Source organism: Danio rerio, chromosome 5 (genome assembly GCF_049306965.1).
Source record: "Danio rerio strain Tuebingen ecotype United States chromosome 5, GRCz12tu, whole genome shotgun sequence".
NCBI lineage: Eukaryota > Metazoa > Chordata > Actinopteri > Cypriniformes > Danionidae > Danio > Danio rerio.
The window spans coordinates 61,304,864-61,321,485 of NC_133180.1; the positions used below are offsets into that span (position 1 = coordinate 61,304,864).

The window sequence follows — 16,622 nt, forward strand, 5'->3', positions numbered from 1 at the left end:
AAGAAACTCCACTCTTGCAGCACAAAACATCTCTTAAACCATGACACTTCCTCGCTTAGTCTTAGCCCAGTTTGACAATAAACAAGATTCCCATACCCAAATAGATTAAACTTTGTTTTCATCACTAAGATGAACTTTTTACCCATTCTTTGTCCACACATTGAGTCTAGTGCTTGTTTACATTATGAAAAAGTGAAACGCCCTTACTAAAATAGTCTCTTTCTGTGTATTCTCAGAAAAGTTTGTTTTTAGTGTACCCAACACAAATTTAAAATCATTTCAGAGTACAGCAATTCACTTACGTGGTTTTGTATTCATATTTTGACCACTAATATCAAAGTTTATTTCCATAACAATGCCTTTAGAACACGACAAATCATATTACAATATTATACAGTCAAGCCCAAAATTATTCACACCCCTGGAAAAATTCTGATTTCAAGTTACTTAAAGAAATGTTTTTCTTCAAGAAATATTTTTTTTTCCCCACAATGATGTCTCTTGTACATCATCTTATTATCTTTTAGAAAATGCTTGTTATTTCTGGTCCAAAAATATTGCTGGTTGAATAAAAGTTACTTTAGGACTGAATTTGTCAGAGTTATGAATAATTTTGTGATTTAATTTGGCGTTTGATATTGAAACTGAAATGCTTGGTTTTAAATCACAATAATTCAGTAGGGCCTCTTTTGTGGCAATACAGCGATTCGTCTTAGGAATGTCAGATACAAGTCCTACACAGTGGCCAGGGGATAGTAGGTTATATGTGGGTTATTTTACTGAAACATAACATGATCTGAACACTGTGAAGTTCAAGAAACTCCTGAGAATATAATGAGAATATAATGCTTTAATGCTCACAATATGATAAAAGATTAAAATAGATGGCAACATTTAATTTAGCATTTAACAAAATAAATACAGTTTTCGAAACAAACATGATTATCACAATTGAGGCAATTGACAAGTGAATTTTTAACATGCAAAAGCTGGTTGTGAACAAAAAATGCTGTGATTTATATTTGAAATCTTTAGCCTCATATGACCCCTCCTTTGTAACCACAGCAAAAAAAAAAAAAAAAAAAAAAAAATGGAAAAAAAAAAGATCTGTGCTTTTTTTGTCACTCAGAATAGAATAAATGATGCATTTATGTACTTGACCTTAGAAAATGCCCTCAGTTGTAACCACATCTTCTAATGTTTATATACCAAACAGTCAGCACAGTGTGGGGAATGCGTTTTTCTTCATAGTGTTTCCAGAAAAGTGGTATTTATATGACAATGAAGCTGAGTCAGCTTTATTGAACAACTTTGGGACAAAAAGTTGTGAAGATAAGGGTGAATAAATAATGGCAGAAATTTCTTGTCAGATCAAATTACACAAAACATGATTCAAAGTCTTGTTAAAAACAAAAATGATGAACTGATTTATCCTCTTGGTCTGCTGCATCTCCTGTTAAGGTTTTTTTGTGATGTTGTGCAATTGGGAGCGGCCATGCCCGTGACCATGGCCATGCCCGTCTGATTCCGTAGTGGCAAGCATGGCAACCACGACAGCAAATATAATAACAGCTGAAACCAATACAATGGCAATGAGTCCTTTATTAGCCCGCAGGTACACCAACTTCTGGTTCCCTTTTGGTTTTGCTGGAGATTCCTTACAATTCTTACTCTGAAATTGAAATGGAAATAGAATTGGACGTGAAGATTCTATGTACAGAAATGTAAATAAAGTTTCAACAAATTCTGTGAGTAATCTTCACTTGCTTTTATCTTCAGTTTACACTAGTAATAATATGACTATTACGTGAATGAACCCAAATAGACTGTTCACCTGTTTAGAGCTGCACTATAAATCATTCAACAATGACTTATATACTTAGAAAGCATTTTCAAATGAGATATTCCAACATGCACTGTGATCAAACTAAATTTGATTTTCATTTTAAATGCTTAAAATCTCTAGCTGACAATAGGTAAAGCAAGTGTTTGTAAGATAAAGTGAATAAGATTTTTTAGTATTTTGTGACTGTGCTGTGATCCTTTAAAGAACTCTACAACTATTTTTTTAAATAGACGCCCTGTTTTTTTTTTTTTTTTTTTACTCCTGTAGATTTAAACAATTTAATTTTACCATATTTGAACGCATTCAGCTGATCTCCAGGTCTGGTGGGAGCACTCTTAGCTTAGCAGCACAGATCATTGAATTGAGTTAGACCAGGGCTATTCAATTACAAATTCAGTTGGGCGTAAATTGTCAAACCAAGAAGATTAGTGGGCCAGTCATTTTAGCTGCTTTGTAATGACAAATGTTAAAACCAGGACAAGCACATAATTGAAAAACACAAGGTTTATTTGTTGTTTCTCTTTTAACTTTGGTCAGTTTGCAGAGCAAAAGGTGCATACAAAAAGAGCTGAATTAACAAAACCTGATGCAGCCCCTATTTTTTCTACTTACAAAAGAAAAGAAAAAAACTAACCTAGGCTACAGGTATGTAACCTGTAAATATCACACAACTTGCACACATTTGACCCAGGAACATCTCATAGTGTATAAAATAAAAAGTGCACAGTATTCAACTATATCAACACTGAGGGAACATATTTTAAATCACCATGTGTGATTAGGCATGTCTCTGTTACGCATCCCACATTATATTGATGTATTGTAGGCTAGTTACCCAGCTGATTTAGTGGAAGAAGTGACAATTTTTGTTTTGAACGAGAGCAGTGACTTTAGGCTCATAAGTTGTCAATGCAATTCGAAGGCATTGGTGGAGTTTATGGTCAAGTCAGGGAGCAACGAGAGTTGCTTTTTATGAAGTTCATGTGTGAAAAACATGTATATGTTGATCCAAACATACTGAGCATAATGATCGATACTTTCTTAATGTAAGAGTACTGATGTGCGCTGACATCAGTCCAAAACATTGCAGACTCGTTCGTGCAAAGCTCCTGTGCCATGGTTACAGATGAATGCATGTCAACAAGTTTGAGTGTGAACTTCCCCTCGTCAATGGAAGGGACCAGTTTCTTAGCTCTGGCAGATAAATCCCCTTCTATTACAACAGTGAACGGGTCTCTGACAAAAACGGCCAACTCTGTGGGCAGATCAAGTCCATCCAGTCGACCAGCAAAGTTATTTTTCAACATCGCTATGAAATCTGTCATCACATCCGTGACATGAACAATTATTTGTCAGTCCAGGCAGGGTTAAACTTATGGGTTAACCACGGGCTGGGCCACTTGGAGGTTAATTCTGAATAGCCCTGAGTTCGATCATTAGCATCTTGCTCAAAAATGACCAGAATTTTATGGTTTTCCTATTTAAATCTTGATGCTTCGGCCGCTACATCATGTATTTAGACCCATGAAAAGATAAATGTCAGTATTTTTTCAATGATATTAAGCAGCACCTGATGCACCTGCAATCAGGTAACCTTTGTCAATATAACCTTGTCCCTTAATGTTTTTGTTCAAATTCTCAGCTACCTGATTTGTGAAAACAGTTCCATTCACATTTGACCATATAATTGTGTCTTAAAAAAGTTTCCTTGTCAGATAAACAAAAATTAAATTAAACAAACATATCAAACTGTTTTTAGTGGCAGATTTCTGCAGATTTTTAGCCAATCGTAGTCTTTTTATTTACTTGAGTAAATGCGTGTAAATTTGTATTTATTCTGTTTTTAAATTGATTTCAGGAATATTATTACCATATAAAAATGTTCATTAGGTTTTTTTTTAAATAGAGTTTGTGCAGTAATATTTTCTGTCTTTTAGTAGATATATTATATGAGAGACTTGCTGTTTACCAGATAAGTGGATCTAAAAGGATGAATTTGCCTTGTAACCATTGATAAAAGTTAAAAAGGTATTATTTTGTATTTCATATATTCAGCTTTTAGTTATGATACTCCCAAAATTATTCTGCATAAATATGCAGATTTTTTTTTTTTTTTTTACACAATTCTGCGCAGAAATAGCAAATAATGTCCGCAGATTCTGTCTGGCCCCACTCATAACACATGCATGCTCATGTTTATTATTTTTGTTATTTGGAAGTCAAAACATATGTGGTTTCAATAACCAGATGAATTTTGACCTTTGCAGTCCAGAATGCATGCACTCAGACCACCTCCTGAAGTGGTTTAAACGACTGGATTAATATTAATCTTGACTGAGTTACCGGAGGGCCTTTACACCTGCCTACATTATAATCGCACAGCTAACTAATCAGTAAATGCGCATGTGACCATGTGTAAACAGCTCCAATGTTACCACCTGTTTGTACAGGAAGTGTGAAATAATATGTGCAAAATATCATTACACCTGCTGCAGCCATGGTATGGCAGCAAAGTTCCTTATTATGACTGTAATTCAAGCTATTTAGAAAATAGCAACTTTTCATTTTCTGTCAATCTTAGTATACACTGTAACAAAAGAAGAGTCAAGCTTTTACTACTGTAGGAAAATTCTTGAAACTCTTTGTCAATTGCTAATGCTGAAATCTGAGGTAAAGTCTACATTGGATACGCAACCGACGGGAAGTGCGATAAGCACATCAATATAGCAGCATTTTTTATGACACTATATACCAATAATTATTATTTTTTTTACAGTACTGTGACGGCTGGATTTATGGTTGGGGGTAGGCATTAAAAATACAACTTATTGGGTATTTCAATATATAGCATAAATATTACTCTGTACAATACTGTTTTTATGTTACTGTGATGGTTGGGTTTAGGGCTGGGATGGGGGTAGACGTTAATAAAATACAATAAATAGGAAATTTAATAAATAATCTAAATAATTCTCATTAACTTCCAGCCGCCACCATATCCAATCTAGCAACAACCGAAATCCGATTCAATGATATGCTATACGCTAAGCTAAAAGTGAGACCCAGAGATCAGCTAAGCAGATTAAAAAAAAGGCAAAACTCTTTTTTTTTATTTGTAAATTGAGCCTATTTTCTAAAAAGTTTCTTTAAATAGTTTAGATAAAGATTTTTTTTTTTATTGGTGATTATGATAAAACATTTATAACAATCTTTTTTTTTTGCTGAAAAATAAAGAGTATATAATGGACATGAAAGATTAATAAAATAATAAAGCTGTGTTAGATAAGATAATGTTTTGATTCTTGAAAACCTCTATTCCTAATTGACTCACATGGAAATAATATTGATTCTAAATATAACATGATCATAACATTAGAGAGAGTCATTACTCACAGTGCCCTCAGCTTTTTGAATGGCATCAATGGTTTCTCCTGCTTTATTTGTGTTTCCAAGCATAGCTGCGTTCTCCTCATCTGCCTCACACTTGGCATTCTCAGATTTATCCTAAAACAGATACAAGTGTTGACAAAATTGGGCATGATATGCTTGGTTAGTGTACACATGCTGCATTCTACTGTACCTTTAATGTGCTTTAAATGCACATCACATAAATGATTGGTAATTAGCAAACATTTTTAAGATCCAATAAAATTGCATTGGAAAAAATGCTGTAAACCTCATGTTGAAATGGAGAAAGCAAAACAGGCATACATTTTGTTCCACACTCCCTTACATTTATTAATTTGGCAGACACTTTCATGCAAAGCAACATAAAAATTAATACAACAGAGGTCACCAAAGCAACAAAAGAACATCATGAATTTACTACAATCCCATTTAGATTAAAGGCTTGATGGGAGTTTAAAAATGTGAATTTAGAGCCACTTTTATCTCTCCCTTTAGCTGATTATGATTTTTATGGCTTCATCACCTCTGATTAGCTACTGTTTGACCTGTTAAAAAGTAATTAGATCATACTACTTAGAAAAAGTGAGTAAATCCATTGCTTTAAAGTAGTTGACTTTGCTTACTGAGTAAACCTGTTGTCTTAAAAATTTCAAGTAAACTATTTGTAGACTGTAGTTATAAAAATTGGGTTAAAGTGACTGTAACAGTAGCAAGTTACAATGGGTTTACTAACTTTTAAAAGTAAAGTCAACTAGGCACTTTGAAGGCAGAGGGTTTATTCACCTTCTTAAGTAATTAATGCAAACAAAAGTGAATAAGATTACCAAAAGGTTTGTCCATGTAGCTTTTGTTTCATATCATAACATTTCAGAAAGTTTACAGGAATGTTAGACTCACGTTCTTGAAACAAAGACAATACTGAATTCTGTTGTTTCTATACAGAATTTTCAAGCAAAACTCACCATTCTGCAGCAGTCTCCTGTTGGCTCCTGTATTTGTGCTTGGATCTGAAGATGGAGAAAGACTAAAAGAATAGACAGGTGAGGTGAGAGCAAAGTCCATGTAACGTCACGTCAAGAAGGTGTGCAGCTCAAGGCTCCTCCTTGCTTTGCTTTGGAAGCCCTTCCTCCTCTACGTGCTTCCCCCTTCCAATAATCTGTTGGTGATTCATTGAATTAGACAAATTATACATAACATTTTTAAGAAACAGTGCCTTTTTTAGTTTCCTGTTGAATTTTCAAGAATTTCCAATAGTGGTTTGACTGGTCAAGTATAAATAGTTACAGCAACATTAGTCTTTTTCACATGTTGAGATTCTTAACAGTAGTAATAAATATGGCTTTAGCTGTATATACATAACCAAGGAACAGTGAAAGTCTGTGTATGTGACAACTAATCCAGTGTTTTCTATACTGTAAATAATGATATGGTCAAAGTAATGACAACAACTATGCCAGACAGAATGTGCAGTCATTTTTTACTATTTCTTTGCAGAAATGTTTAACTTATGCACAATAACTTGATAGTATAGTAAATAAAACATTAAAACACGACATGAAACACTTACTTTTTAAAATTTTTTAAACAAGGCAAGTCTCTCATATAATATATCTACTAAAAGACATATAAATAAATAATTATCTGTATAAAATAATCATTAGATAAATCAGATAAACATTTGCATATTATTTAATAATATTACTACCGGTATTAATATAAAAAATGAATATATATAAATATATATATATATACATTTTAGCTTATTGAATATATATATATATATATATATATATATATATATATATATATATATATATATATATATATTCAATAAGCTAAATTTTTTTTAGAAATTTATGGAAATAATTTCTGCACACAATGATTTCATGTGGGACTAAATAACTTATTAAACCAAGTTAATCATGTTTCTAACTTTTTAAAGTTATACAAGCTGTTTTAAATTAGGTTATAACGACATTCATTCCTTTAATTTGACTCACCTCCCCATAAGTCCTACCTCGTAAAACATTTAAAGAAATAGTTTACTCAAGGTAAAAATGAACATCCTTTATACTCCATCATGTGGTTTTAAACTTTAAGTTTCTTTCTTTTGTAGAACACAAGATAATATATTTTAAGGTATGCTGGTAGCTTGTACTCATCCACATCCATCGTATGAAAAAAGTTAACAGGAATCAACATTTTTCATGTCAACTTTTGTGTTTAAAGCAGGGGTGCCCATATTCAGTCTTGGAGGGCCGGTGTCCTGCAAAGTTTAGTTCCAACCCCAATTAGACACACCTGAACTTGTTACTTAAGCTGTTTCTAGGTATACTAGAAACTTCCAGGCAGTGTGTTGAAGGAAGTTGGAGCTAAACTATGCAGGACACTGGCCCTACAGGACCGAGTTTGGGCAGCCCTGGTTTAAAGGAAGAAAGAAACTCAAAAAGGTTGAAAAGAGTAAATGATAGAATTTACAAATTTGGGTGAACTATTCCTTTAAACCAGAGGTGAGCAAACTGGGTCCTGGAGGGCCGGTGTCCTGCATAGTTTAGCTGCAACACTAATCAAACACACCTGAACATGCTAATCAGTGCCTTCAAGATCACTAAATCTATAAGCAGGTGTGTGTGATTAGAGTTGGAGCTAAACTGCCAAAACTGTAAGACTTGCTTTGTTAACCAAATAAGTATATCTGATTGGATTTGAATTGTAAACATTAAATAAAAGTAAAAAAAAAATATTATTTTTATTTTATATATTCAGTTTTTTGTTATGATACTCTCAAAATCATTCCGCATAAATGTGCTGATTTTTTTACACAATTCTCAGCAAAAATGTCTACAGATTCTGTCTGGCCATAACTATCGCTTTAAACACTGTGGTGCAAAATGCTTTATGCATGATGTCACCTCAAATATTTAATCAGAAAAATACTGCAGATATTCTGCATTTAAGTGATTTATATGAATTATTTATTGTGTTCAGTAGATCTCAAAAATGCAACTTACTCAGAATAAATTAGAATTTGAAATAATAGTTGTCTTGGAGCTACAGACAAGACCTTATCAAACCAACAGCAATAGAGTATATGCAGAAGTATGCTAAAGAACTTTTAATTTGCCTGTAACCTGGGTTAAGCGTTTCTGGGGAACTGTATGTCATTGCAAAATCGGTGCATATATTTTGCAATATATAAGGTCTGTTTTCTTTAAAAATCAGCGATATCCACTGGATGAGTAATATTCGATATAAAGTGGGTCTCAGATTGTACAAGAAGCACTGCATTAAATTACATTTTTTCCGCCATGTCTTCATAATATGAGCATTTATTTTACCCCAGTATATGCAATAAAGCTTCTGCGCTAGCCTGCTGATTCTAATGGACACGTACAAGTAAATGACTTTTTTTGTCTTGTTTTACGTTGGAGCAACTAAATGAATGTCAAAGTCTTTTTAACTGATTGTATTTTATTTACATTATAACATCAATGGTGTAAAAAGGAACCGTAAAAAATGGAAAAAAGTCACATTAACCGTTCACTGGAAGTTTATCAGTCTGGGAAAAAAACATTACCTCGGCATAATAACTTACTATAATGCAAATAGTTGTAATAAAATATGCTAACTATTTTTATACTTTATGCAGTTTTAGGTCTTTTTGGCTACTGCTCCGATCCAGCTACAAACCCACACTCACACATTTGGCCACTAGATCCAGGCCAGGCTCTGCCATATGGTAGGCCTAATGATGGATAATTTTTTATCATTAAATGAGCCATCCTAAGAATTTCTACATATAGAAATTATAATTACAATAATTATATTTACAGTATTTATTAACTATACACAAAATATTACAAATACATAATTTCATTTACACGGGGATCTTGTGGCCTGAAACCAAACCCTGAAACATGTGGGTCTGCGCGTCTGATGCTGCCTGCATGCTATTGGAATGTCGTCCACTAGTTGGCGCAAGTGTAGCCAAGTGACAGGTTAATGAGTCCATCATCTGCAGGTTTGGCGCTTCAGAAAGTGTTACCCTAAAACGCATGCACAATGTCAACAAACGGCAAGACCCCGAGAATACTACAGTTTGTGGCTCCAGATGAGCGTCGTCAGTTTGGAATTGAGGTAACAGTACATTAGCATGTGAGCTACTTAATAAAAAAGAAATGGATCAGTTTACAACAAAACGCGCTAGCAAACAACTCCATTTTCTTTAAATTATTTAAACATGCATGAACGTTCTGTTAAAAATCTATACAACGCACAAATGTCAAGTTCCAGAATGCACAAACGTGTAAATAGTGTTCCGTCATGTGTCGTTATGAAGGCCAGGGTTGGAGTTGGCAGAACATGATAATTCAGAACGCTGTCCTAAAATCATAGGCCTAGCCCTAAAACTTTCATTCATTCATTTATTCATTTCCTTCGTCTTAATTTTATATATATATATATATATATATATATATATATATATATATATATATATATATATATATATATATATATATATATATATATATATATTTGTTGTGAAGTTTGCGTGTTCTCCCCGTGTTTCCTCCGGGTGCTCCAGTTTCCCCCACAAGTCTTCAAACATGTGCTTAAAGTGAATTGGGTAAGATCGAGGTGTATGTGTGTAAATAAGTGTGAATGTTTGCCAGTAATGGGTTGCAGCTTGGAAGGGCATCCGCTGTGTAAAATATATGCTGGATAAGTTGGCAGTTCATTCCGCTGTAGTGACCCCTGATTAATAAAGGCACTAAGCTGAAAAGAAAATGAGTGAATGAAAGATTTTTTGCTGAGGGACATGGGTGCTTCTCTTTAAGATGCATTAAATTAGAAAATATTATTTAAAATGCATAAATTGTTGGTATTTGTAATCATTTCATTTTATTTTTTCCTCTTAGACCCCTTTTCAGCGTCTGGCTCCACAAATGCAAGACATATTAGGGGATGGAGGAGTCCTTAAAGAGGTCATCCATGAAGGAGAAGGGCCACCTGTATCAATGCATGCTTCAGTATCAAGTAAATTACGTTAAACATTGTTTCTCATTTATGACTTTCAAGTAGTATCAAGGCTCAACATTAAGAACTGCCTGATGGCCAGGGGCCAGCATGAGAGAAGCTAGGGACAATTGACAGAATTGTTACTGGCCCGATCAGTGCTGCCTCGCCATTAAAGTTTAATTTGCCTGCAACTATTTGTCAATTGCATGCAGATTTAAAATATAAAAATAATGTCTTAGAATCGATACAGTGCTTTTAAGACTTTAAATACCATTTTCTCTGTCATGTCTTAAACACAATATTACTTTTTGGTTCCTCATATCTGATTGGATGTTGTAAGCATGTTTTTTTTTTCCTTAACCTGGTAACAACCAGTATAGCAAAGAGACAGAAACATTGCTGCAACATCATATTATGAGGCTAAAAGAAAACGTCTGTATCTAACATACTGGAAGCAGACATTTACATGAGTACGACATGCCGTCAATTTGGCAACTCAGCCATCTTTTGTTAAATAATTTAGAACTGCAATAAAATACCTGCACATTTTCCATGGTGCTCTTTTTGTTTGCATAACACTTTAAATTTGACTCATTATACAGTTATTAACATTTTTTTTAAATATTTAAATTTTAGATTCTTAAGTTTTGACACATTATTTAAAATATGTAGCTAAGAAATAGGTAACTCATAGGTAAGTTAAGGTAACTCAAACTATTTGAGAAAACAGACAAACCATTTGAGTTAAAAAACTAATCTAAATGAGTACTGTGAACTTAATTAATTTCAGTAAATCAAGCAATTTAAGCACAGTAAAACCCGATAAATGAAGAGAACTCAAACTAACTGAGTACTAGTGAAACCATTTGAGTTAAAAAAAACGAATCTTTATGAGTACTTTGAACTTACTCCATTTAAGTTGAAGTAATGAGGTATTAGAATAGTTCAAAACGCCTTTCAAATGAGTAAAATGAACTTTAAATCAATTTTGAGTTATCTACACTACACTTTTTATTTATTTATTTATTTTATATTTTTTGTGGGGCCAGTGAAAATTTTGGCCAGTAGAAAGAAATCATTAGTGTTGAACCCTGAGTACCTACCTTTTTTCACACTACTGTGGTTTTATATTATGTAAAAGCGTAAATTAGTCTTATTTTCCATGCAAAGCATCGTTTGGCATAGGAAAAAAGTCAGTAGAAAAAAATTATTCCTAAAGTATTTAGCAGTTTGAAATATTGGGGCCTGTGAGACTAATAATGTTTTTGAAAAAATACTTTTTTTAAAAGACAATTTAAGTCCGTTAAGTCAAACTATTAAAATATATGCTGTAAGTGTATTAAATGCAAAGCTCTGTCATGAACTTTGAATGTGTCCCATTCAATCTGCTTGCATCCCTAATTATTTACATGGTGCAGGTGATAGGTTGCGGTCACCTCAGCAGCCAATGAGCTTAAACCTGTGGGTGTTTCTTAGCACTAGAGGTTGTGCTCTCATGACTGGGTTGATGGTTCATTTGATGGTTCATTCCTCTGTGGCGAGCCCTTATAAATCTGGGACTAAGCTAAAGTAGTGATGAGAACAGATTCTTTTTTCAAAAACTTTGTTATTTTCTTGAACTTTAAAATTGTACATCTTTTTGTAAACTCATATGTCACTTGTGATCGGTTTATTGTGCGCTTGCTGAAAAAAATGTATAATTTCTTTCTTACACTTTTTAATTGGTTGTGTCTGTACCTTTATATCATGTTCTCTTTGGTTTGTTAGCTACTCATTTCAAGACCTCATTTCATCCACAGTTAATTTCTCTGGTTTCATCGAGTACACTGACGCACCATTTGAGACAACCAACCACCTTAAATATCCACGAATGATGAAGCTTGGTAAAGGTAGGATGGGATTGTAACTCTCCCATTAGAATGGGTAGACATCAAGATTCTCCATTAAATTCTCTTTGCCCTGTAAGGAGTCATTCATACCTTTTTCCCCATAGATGTCACTTTGTATGGCCTAGAGCTTGGTCTTCTTACTATGAAGAAAGGCGAGTTCTCCCGTTTTCTCTTCAAGCCTAAATATGCCTATGGGGACTTGGGCTGTCCTCCTCACATCCCTCCATGTGCCACAGTCCTCTATGAGGTGCAAGTCCTTGATTTCCTGGACTCAGCACAAGTGGATGATTTCATGGATTTGACTTTGGTAAGATTTAATGCAGTAAGCTTGGTAATTTTGCTTTGTTTGTGGTGTCTGAGATAGTAATTTTTAATATTGGTTTCAGGAAGAGCAGAATACCGCCCCTTTGTCTGTTTTGCTAAATGTGCTGGACACACAGCGGAGCTTCGGCAACCTCTGCTTCAATAAGAAACGCTATGAAGATGCTCGAGAGAGATACAAGCAGGTTTCATGCTTTTTCACTTCTTTTTGTAAATGGATGGAGGAAAAAGCCTATCATCAAAACTTGTGGTTTATTTTAAAAATTAGCTCCTGTTGGTCTCTGCTACAGGCCATGACACTTCTGCAGAATCGTGAACCAGAGGATGCTGAAGAGAAGAAGCATCTTGAGGAAATTAAATTGCCTTTTCTGCTCAATCTGTCATTCACATACCTCAAACTGGAAAAACCACAGAAAGCCCTTTTGTATGGTCAGAAAGCACTGGACATCAACCCTCAGAACACTAAAGCACTCTTCCGCTGTGGCCAGGTGCGACATACTGTCTTTTATATGAAATATAATATACTGAAATTGATTTTTTTTTTTTTGTGAAAAATATTACAGTGTGAATAATTTACCAAGATAGTACGAATAGCATTATTTGATGGTTTTCTCAGGAATCTAATAGTATTCAGGTACAGACATTGAATAAAATGCTTTTCTTAAATGCTTTGTATCGTTTTAATATATATAAAAAATGTCATCAAGTAAAAATATTGTTTTGTTATCAACTTCAGAAGAAATGTTAAAATTAGGAGTTTTTATTTTTTAAAAACTGTTTTCAGTTATGACTGACTTTATTATACACAAGTGGAGATTTGTCTTTGGCTTCGCCACATTATCACATCATATGTCATGTAAATTAATTTATTAATGAACATGACTTATTAATAGAGCTGTTAGTTTTAAAATAAGAAAATAAAATCATCTGAAATTTGACTTAAATAAAAAAATAAACACTTTGGAATAAAATAATAAAATGTGATCAGATAATATGATCGTTTATTTATTAATACAAAGTGTGATTCACACCTAAAAATATTCAAACCTTATTAAAATAATTAAACAAATTAAAACAAGGCAATTAATTAAATTAGATTAAAAAGGCAAAAAAATTAGATTGAATTTTAAAATCAAGGATACCTTTCATAAGGCATTAAGAAAAATCTTGAGTTCCGTTCTGCTGCTGTAATTTATCAGTTTTTGAGGACATCTTTTGTGAATTCTTTTAAATTTAAACTTAAAATACTTTAAACTTTAAACTTAAAATAACTAAATAACTTGACATGCTATTTGTTATTGAGCACATAAAATAATTTAAGTGTAGATTAATAGGTTAATTTGATGATGTTTAGCTGGCTGAAACAAAATCCAATTAGGTCTTTTATAGTTTTGCTTAATATTTATTCAGTTTACCAATGACTTCTCATTTATCACATTAGAAGCTTTCATTTTTAACATTATTTGTATTTTTTTGTCTTCATTTGTCATTTTTTTTTTTATTCTTTCCTAAAAACACAAATCAGGCCTGTTTGGAGATGAAGGACTATGAGAAAGCACAAGACTACCTTACACTTGCTCAGGCAAAAAAACCATTTGACCCTGATATCAACACCTTGCTGATAAAGCTTGCTCAGTAAGTTTTCCTTATTCTCTTATAGTTTTACCAACTCTTTTACATATGCGACAGCTAAACATATCTACCAATCATTTAACAGCTGCTACAAGGCCTATTTGGACAAAGAGAAAGATATATGCACCAAGATGTTCTCAGGATTTAAGCAAACAGAAAAGTGTCAGAGAAAAAATCTTGCAGTGTCTGATGTGGTGCTCTAAAATCCCCCAATTGACCACAAGTGGGCAGTGTAAACCAAGCTAAATGTCATGTTGGTGTGAGTTCCCAACATTGTCTAAAACATTGTCATACTTTTAATTGACTTTAGTTCTATTTTATTTTGTTTTATTTCTGTTTTTATATATATATATAATTTGTTTTTCAGTTTTTTCCTATAACCATGTTCTCTATTTATTTTTATAGGCAATACAATGCATGTTCTGGCTAATTTTTATATTTTCCTTAAAGGTTTCACACTAATTTGACTGTGCCATCACTGTTTTGTGCATTCAGCTTTGAAGTTAGCATTGGAAAAAAAATCAGATGTGGAAATTTATAATACTGTTTAATAAATGCTAATATATTTTGTTTAATCAATACAAATTGTAACAGTCAGAATAAACTGGCTAAAAGAAATAGATTTGAGTAATTTCATCATTTTATTTTGTATTAGTGCATTTTACTGCATAATCCTTGCAGATATTGGCATCCATATTAGGGGAAGAAAAGATTGAAGATAATGTCTACGGATTACCAACATTCTTTAAATATCTTCTTTTCAACATAAGAAACTAAAATAGTGGAGGGTGAGTAAATGATGACAGAATATTAACTTTGCCTGAACTATGCTTTAACAATAACACAGCTTCTAATTTTTGTACACTATTTCCTTACTTTGTGTCGTCTCAAACTTTTAATGTTTTTTTTTTTTACATTAAAGAAGTTATTTTGAAGAAAGTTAAAACCATTGAGATTTATAGTACACTATATATTTTGTTTAATAGAGGGAAGGAGGCTAAACAGGTTTAGAACAAGTAAATGACTAATTTTAAATTTTTTTGAGTGAACTGTCTTTTTAAGTCTTGTGCTCATGTAAAGCCTTTTAGCTTAAAACATGAACAATGCCAACTTTAGGAGAGCCAGCTTTTTGACCACACTGACCTATTTAAGAAAAGCAAACATCTACATTGATTTGTAGAGTGATGTTCAACGCTTATAATTTGTCATAGTTATGAATAGACTTTTCTGTGCCTGGATGTGCAATGCAAACACGGCCAGCCATAAAACAAGCAACAGGTCTTGGACTAGAGATAAAGCAATTGCTTAGTTTGGTTTCCCTGACCTTGGTGAGTTCAGTCCAGTGATGTATTCTGACATTTGCCAGATATTTGGGTGTAATTATGTATAAAGTGAAGTTTATTATTCTTGAACCAGACCTCCATTTGCAGGTTGTAGTTTTCTCCTGTGTTGAGCTCTTGGTGTTTGGCAGTTACTTTCTCAAAACCTAGGGTCGTTTTTTACTGCTGCTTTTCCAGAGCAACATGTAGTGTTTTACAGATGCACATTATCCCATTGGTGCTGTGCTATAAATTAGCAATAAATTCTAAATTTACTCAATATATTTTTTTTATATGAATAGGAGTGCTTGTTAGAAAAATGTATCTGTGCTCTTCATTATTATCTTCATACTATCCCCCCCTTCTACTTTTCTTTACTTCTTGTCACATGGAATGTGTGTTTTATTTCTGTACTGCCTTAATCTATTCATCAAACTTTTTTTCAAAAAAGTTAGCAATACCCATTTTTCAACAATCCAATTGGTTCCCAAAGCACAAATCATGCACCACCCTACTTTTTAAAATGTAATTTCAGGACCATTTCAAGTGGATGTACATACAGCAACAACGTTAAATATTTGCTTTCATTTTAAGCCAAATTCAAAGGGATAGTTCACAAAAAAAAAAGAAAAAGAAAATTCTGTCATTTACTTGTGCAAAACCTGTTTTGAGTTTCTCTCTTCTTCTGAACACATAAGTAGAAAATTTGAAGAATGCTGGTTGCTGAGAATCATTGACTTATTTAATGTTTTTTTTCCAATTATGGAAGTCAATGGGTCCCCCACTTCAAAGTGTCGTCTTTTTATTGCTGTTGTTCAACAGAAGAAAGAAACCAAAATAAACAACAGACAATGATGAGGTAATTTTAAAAATTTGGGTGAACAGTCCTTTTAAAGGGATAATTCAGACAAAGGTAAAATTCTGTTAGAATTTTCATTACCTAAATGGGCACCTAATGAAAATCATCTTTTGTAAGCTGTTTGGACAGAACTGCGTGCAGGTATAGTGTGTCAACAGTTATATCGGGGTGATATAAAGACAGTGGGCTCTATTTTAATGATCTAGGCGTAAAGTCTAAAGTACAGGGATCAAAAGCAGTAAGTATCTGAATCCACTTTTGCTGTTTTATACACTGAAAATTACTCTCTGCACCGAGGCGCAGGCTCTAACAGGACTGAATCTATTCTC

The 16,622-nt window shown here is 33.2% G+C and overlaps 2 protein-coding genes and 1 long non-coding RNA gene across 3 annotated transcripts in view; 2 read left to right on the plus strand and 1 right to left on the minus strand.

Moving 5' to 3' along the window:
- The window catches only part of tmem150ab (transmembrane protein 150Ab), a 47,243-nt gene extending 40,955 nt beyond the window's left edge, over positions 1-6,288 (plus strand). The window contains exon 9 of the transcript XR_012405783.1: positions 6,197-6,288. The gene's annotated coding sequence lies outside the window, so the exon portion shown is untranslated. The remainder of the gene's footprint in view (positions 1-6,196) is intronic.
- si:dkey-189h5.6 lies at positions 1,268-9,609 on the minus strand. The gene is made up of 4 exons (NR_125780.1): positions 9,532-9,609; positions 6,217-6,410; positions 5,240-5,350; positions 1,268-1,672 (listed from the first exon to the last, which is right to left on the minus strand). It is a non-coding gene; the product is annotated as a si:dkey-189h5.6 (long non-coding RNA).
- On the plus strand, positions 9,238-14,733 carry fkbp6 (FKBP prolyl isomerase 6). The gene is made up of 8 exons (NM_001128673.2): positions 9,238-9,391; positions 10,174-10,291; positions 12,073-12,162; positions 12,267-12,469; positions 12,549-12,668; positions 12,774-12,971; positions 14,009-14,118; positions 14,201-14,733. Exons 1-8 carry the CDS (start codon positions 9,317-9,319, stop codon positions 14,316-14,318), a joined length of 1,032 nt encoding a protein of 343 aa, NP_001122145.1. The 5' UTR covers positions 9,238-9,316; the 3' UTR covers positions 14,319-14,733.
- The last annotated feature ends 1,889 nt before the right edge of the window (positions 14,734-16,622 follow it).

Excerpts from the sequence above, each read along its gene's own strand:
- fkbp6 (NM_001128673.2), top strand. The coding sequence starts at position 9,317 with ATGTCAACAAACGGCAAGACCCCGAGAATACTACAGTTTGTGGCTCCA. Across the intron at positions 10,292-12,072 it reads AATGCATGCTTCAGTATCAA|TTAATTTCTCTGGTTTCATC; the intron begins GTAAATTACGTT and ends TTTCATCCACAG. Across the intron at positions 14,119-14,200 it reads TTGCTGATAAAGCTTGCTCA|CTGCTACAAGGCCTATTTGG; the intron begins GTAAGTTTTCCT and ends ATCATTTAACAG.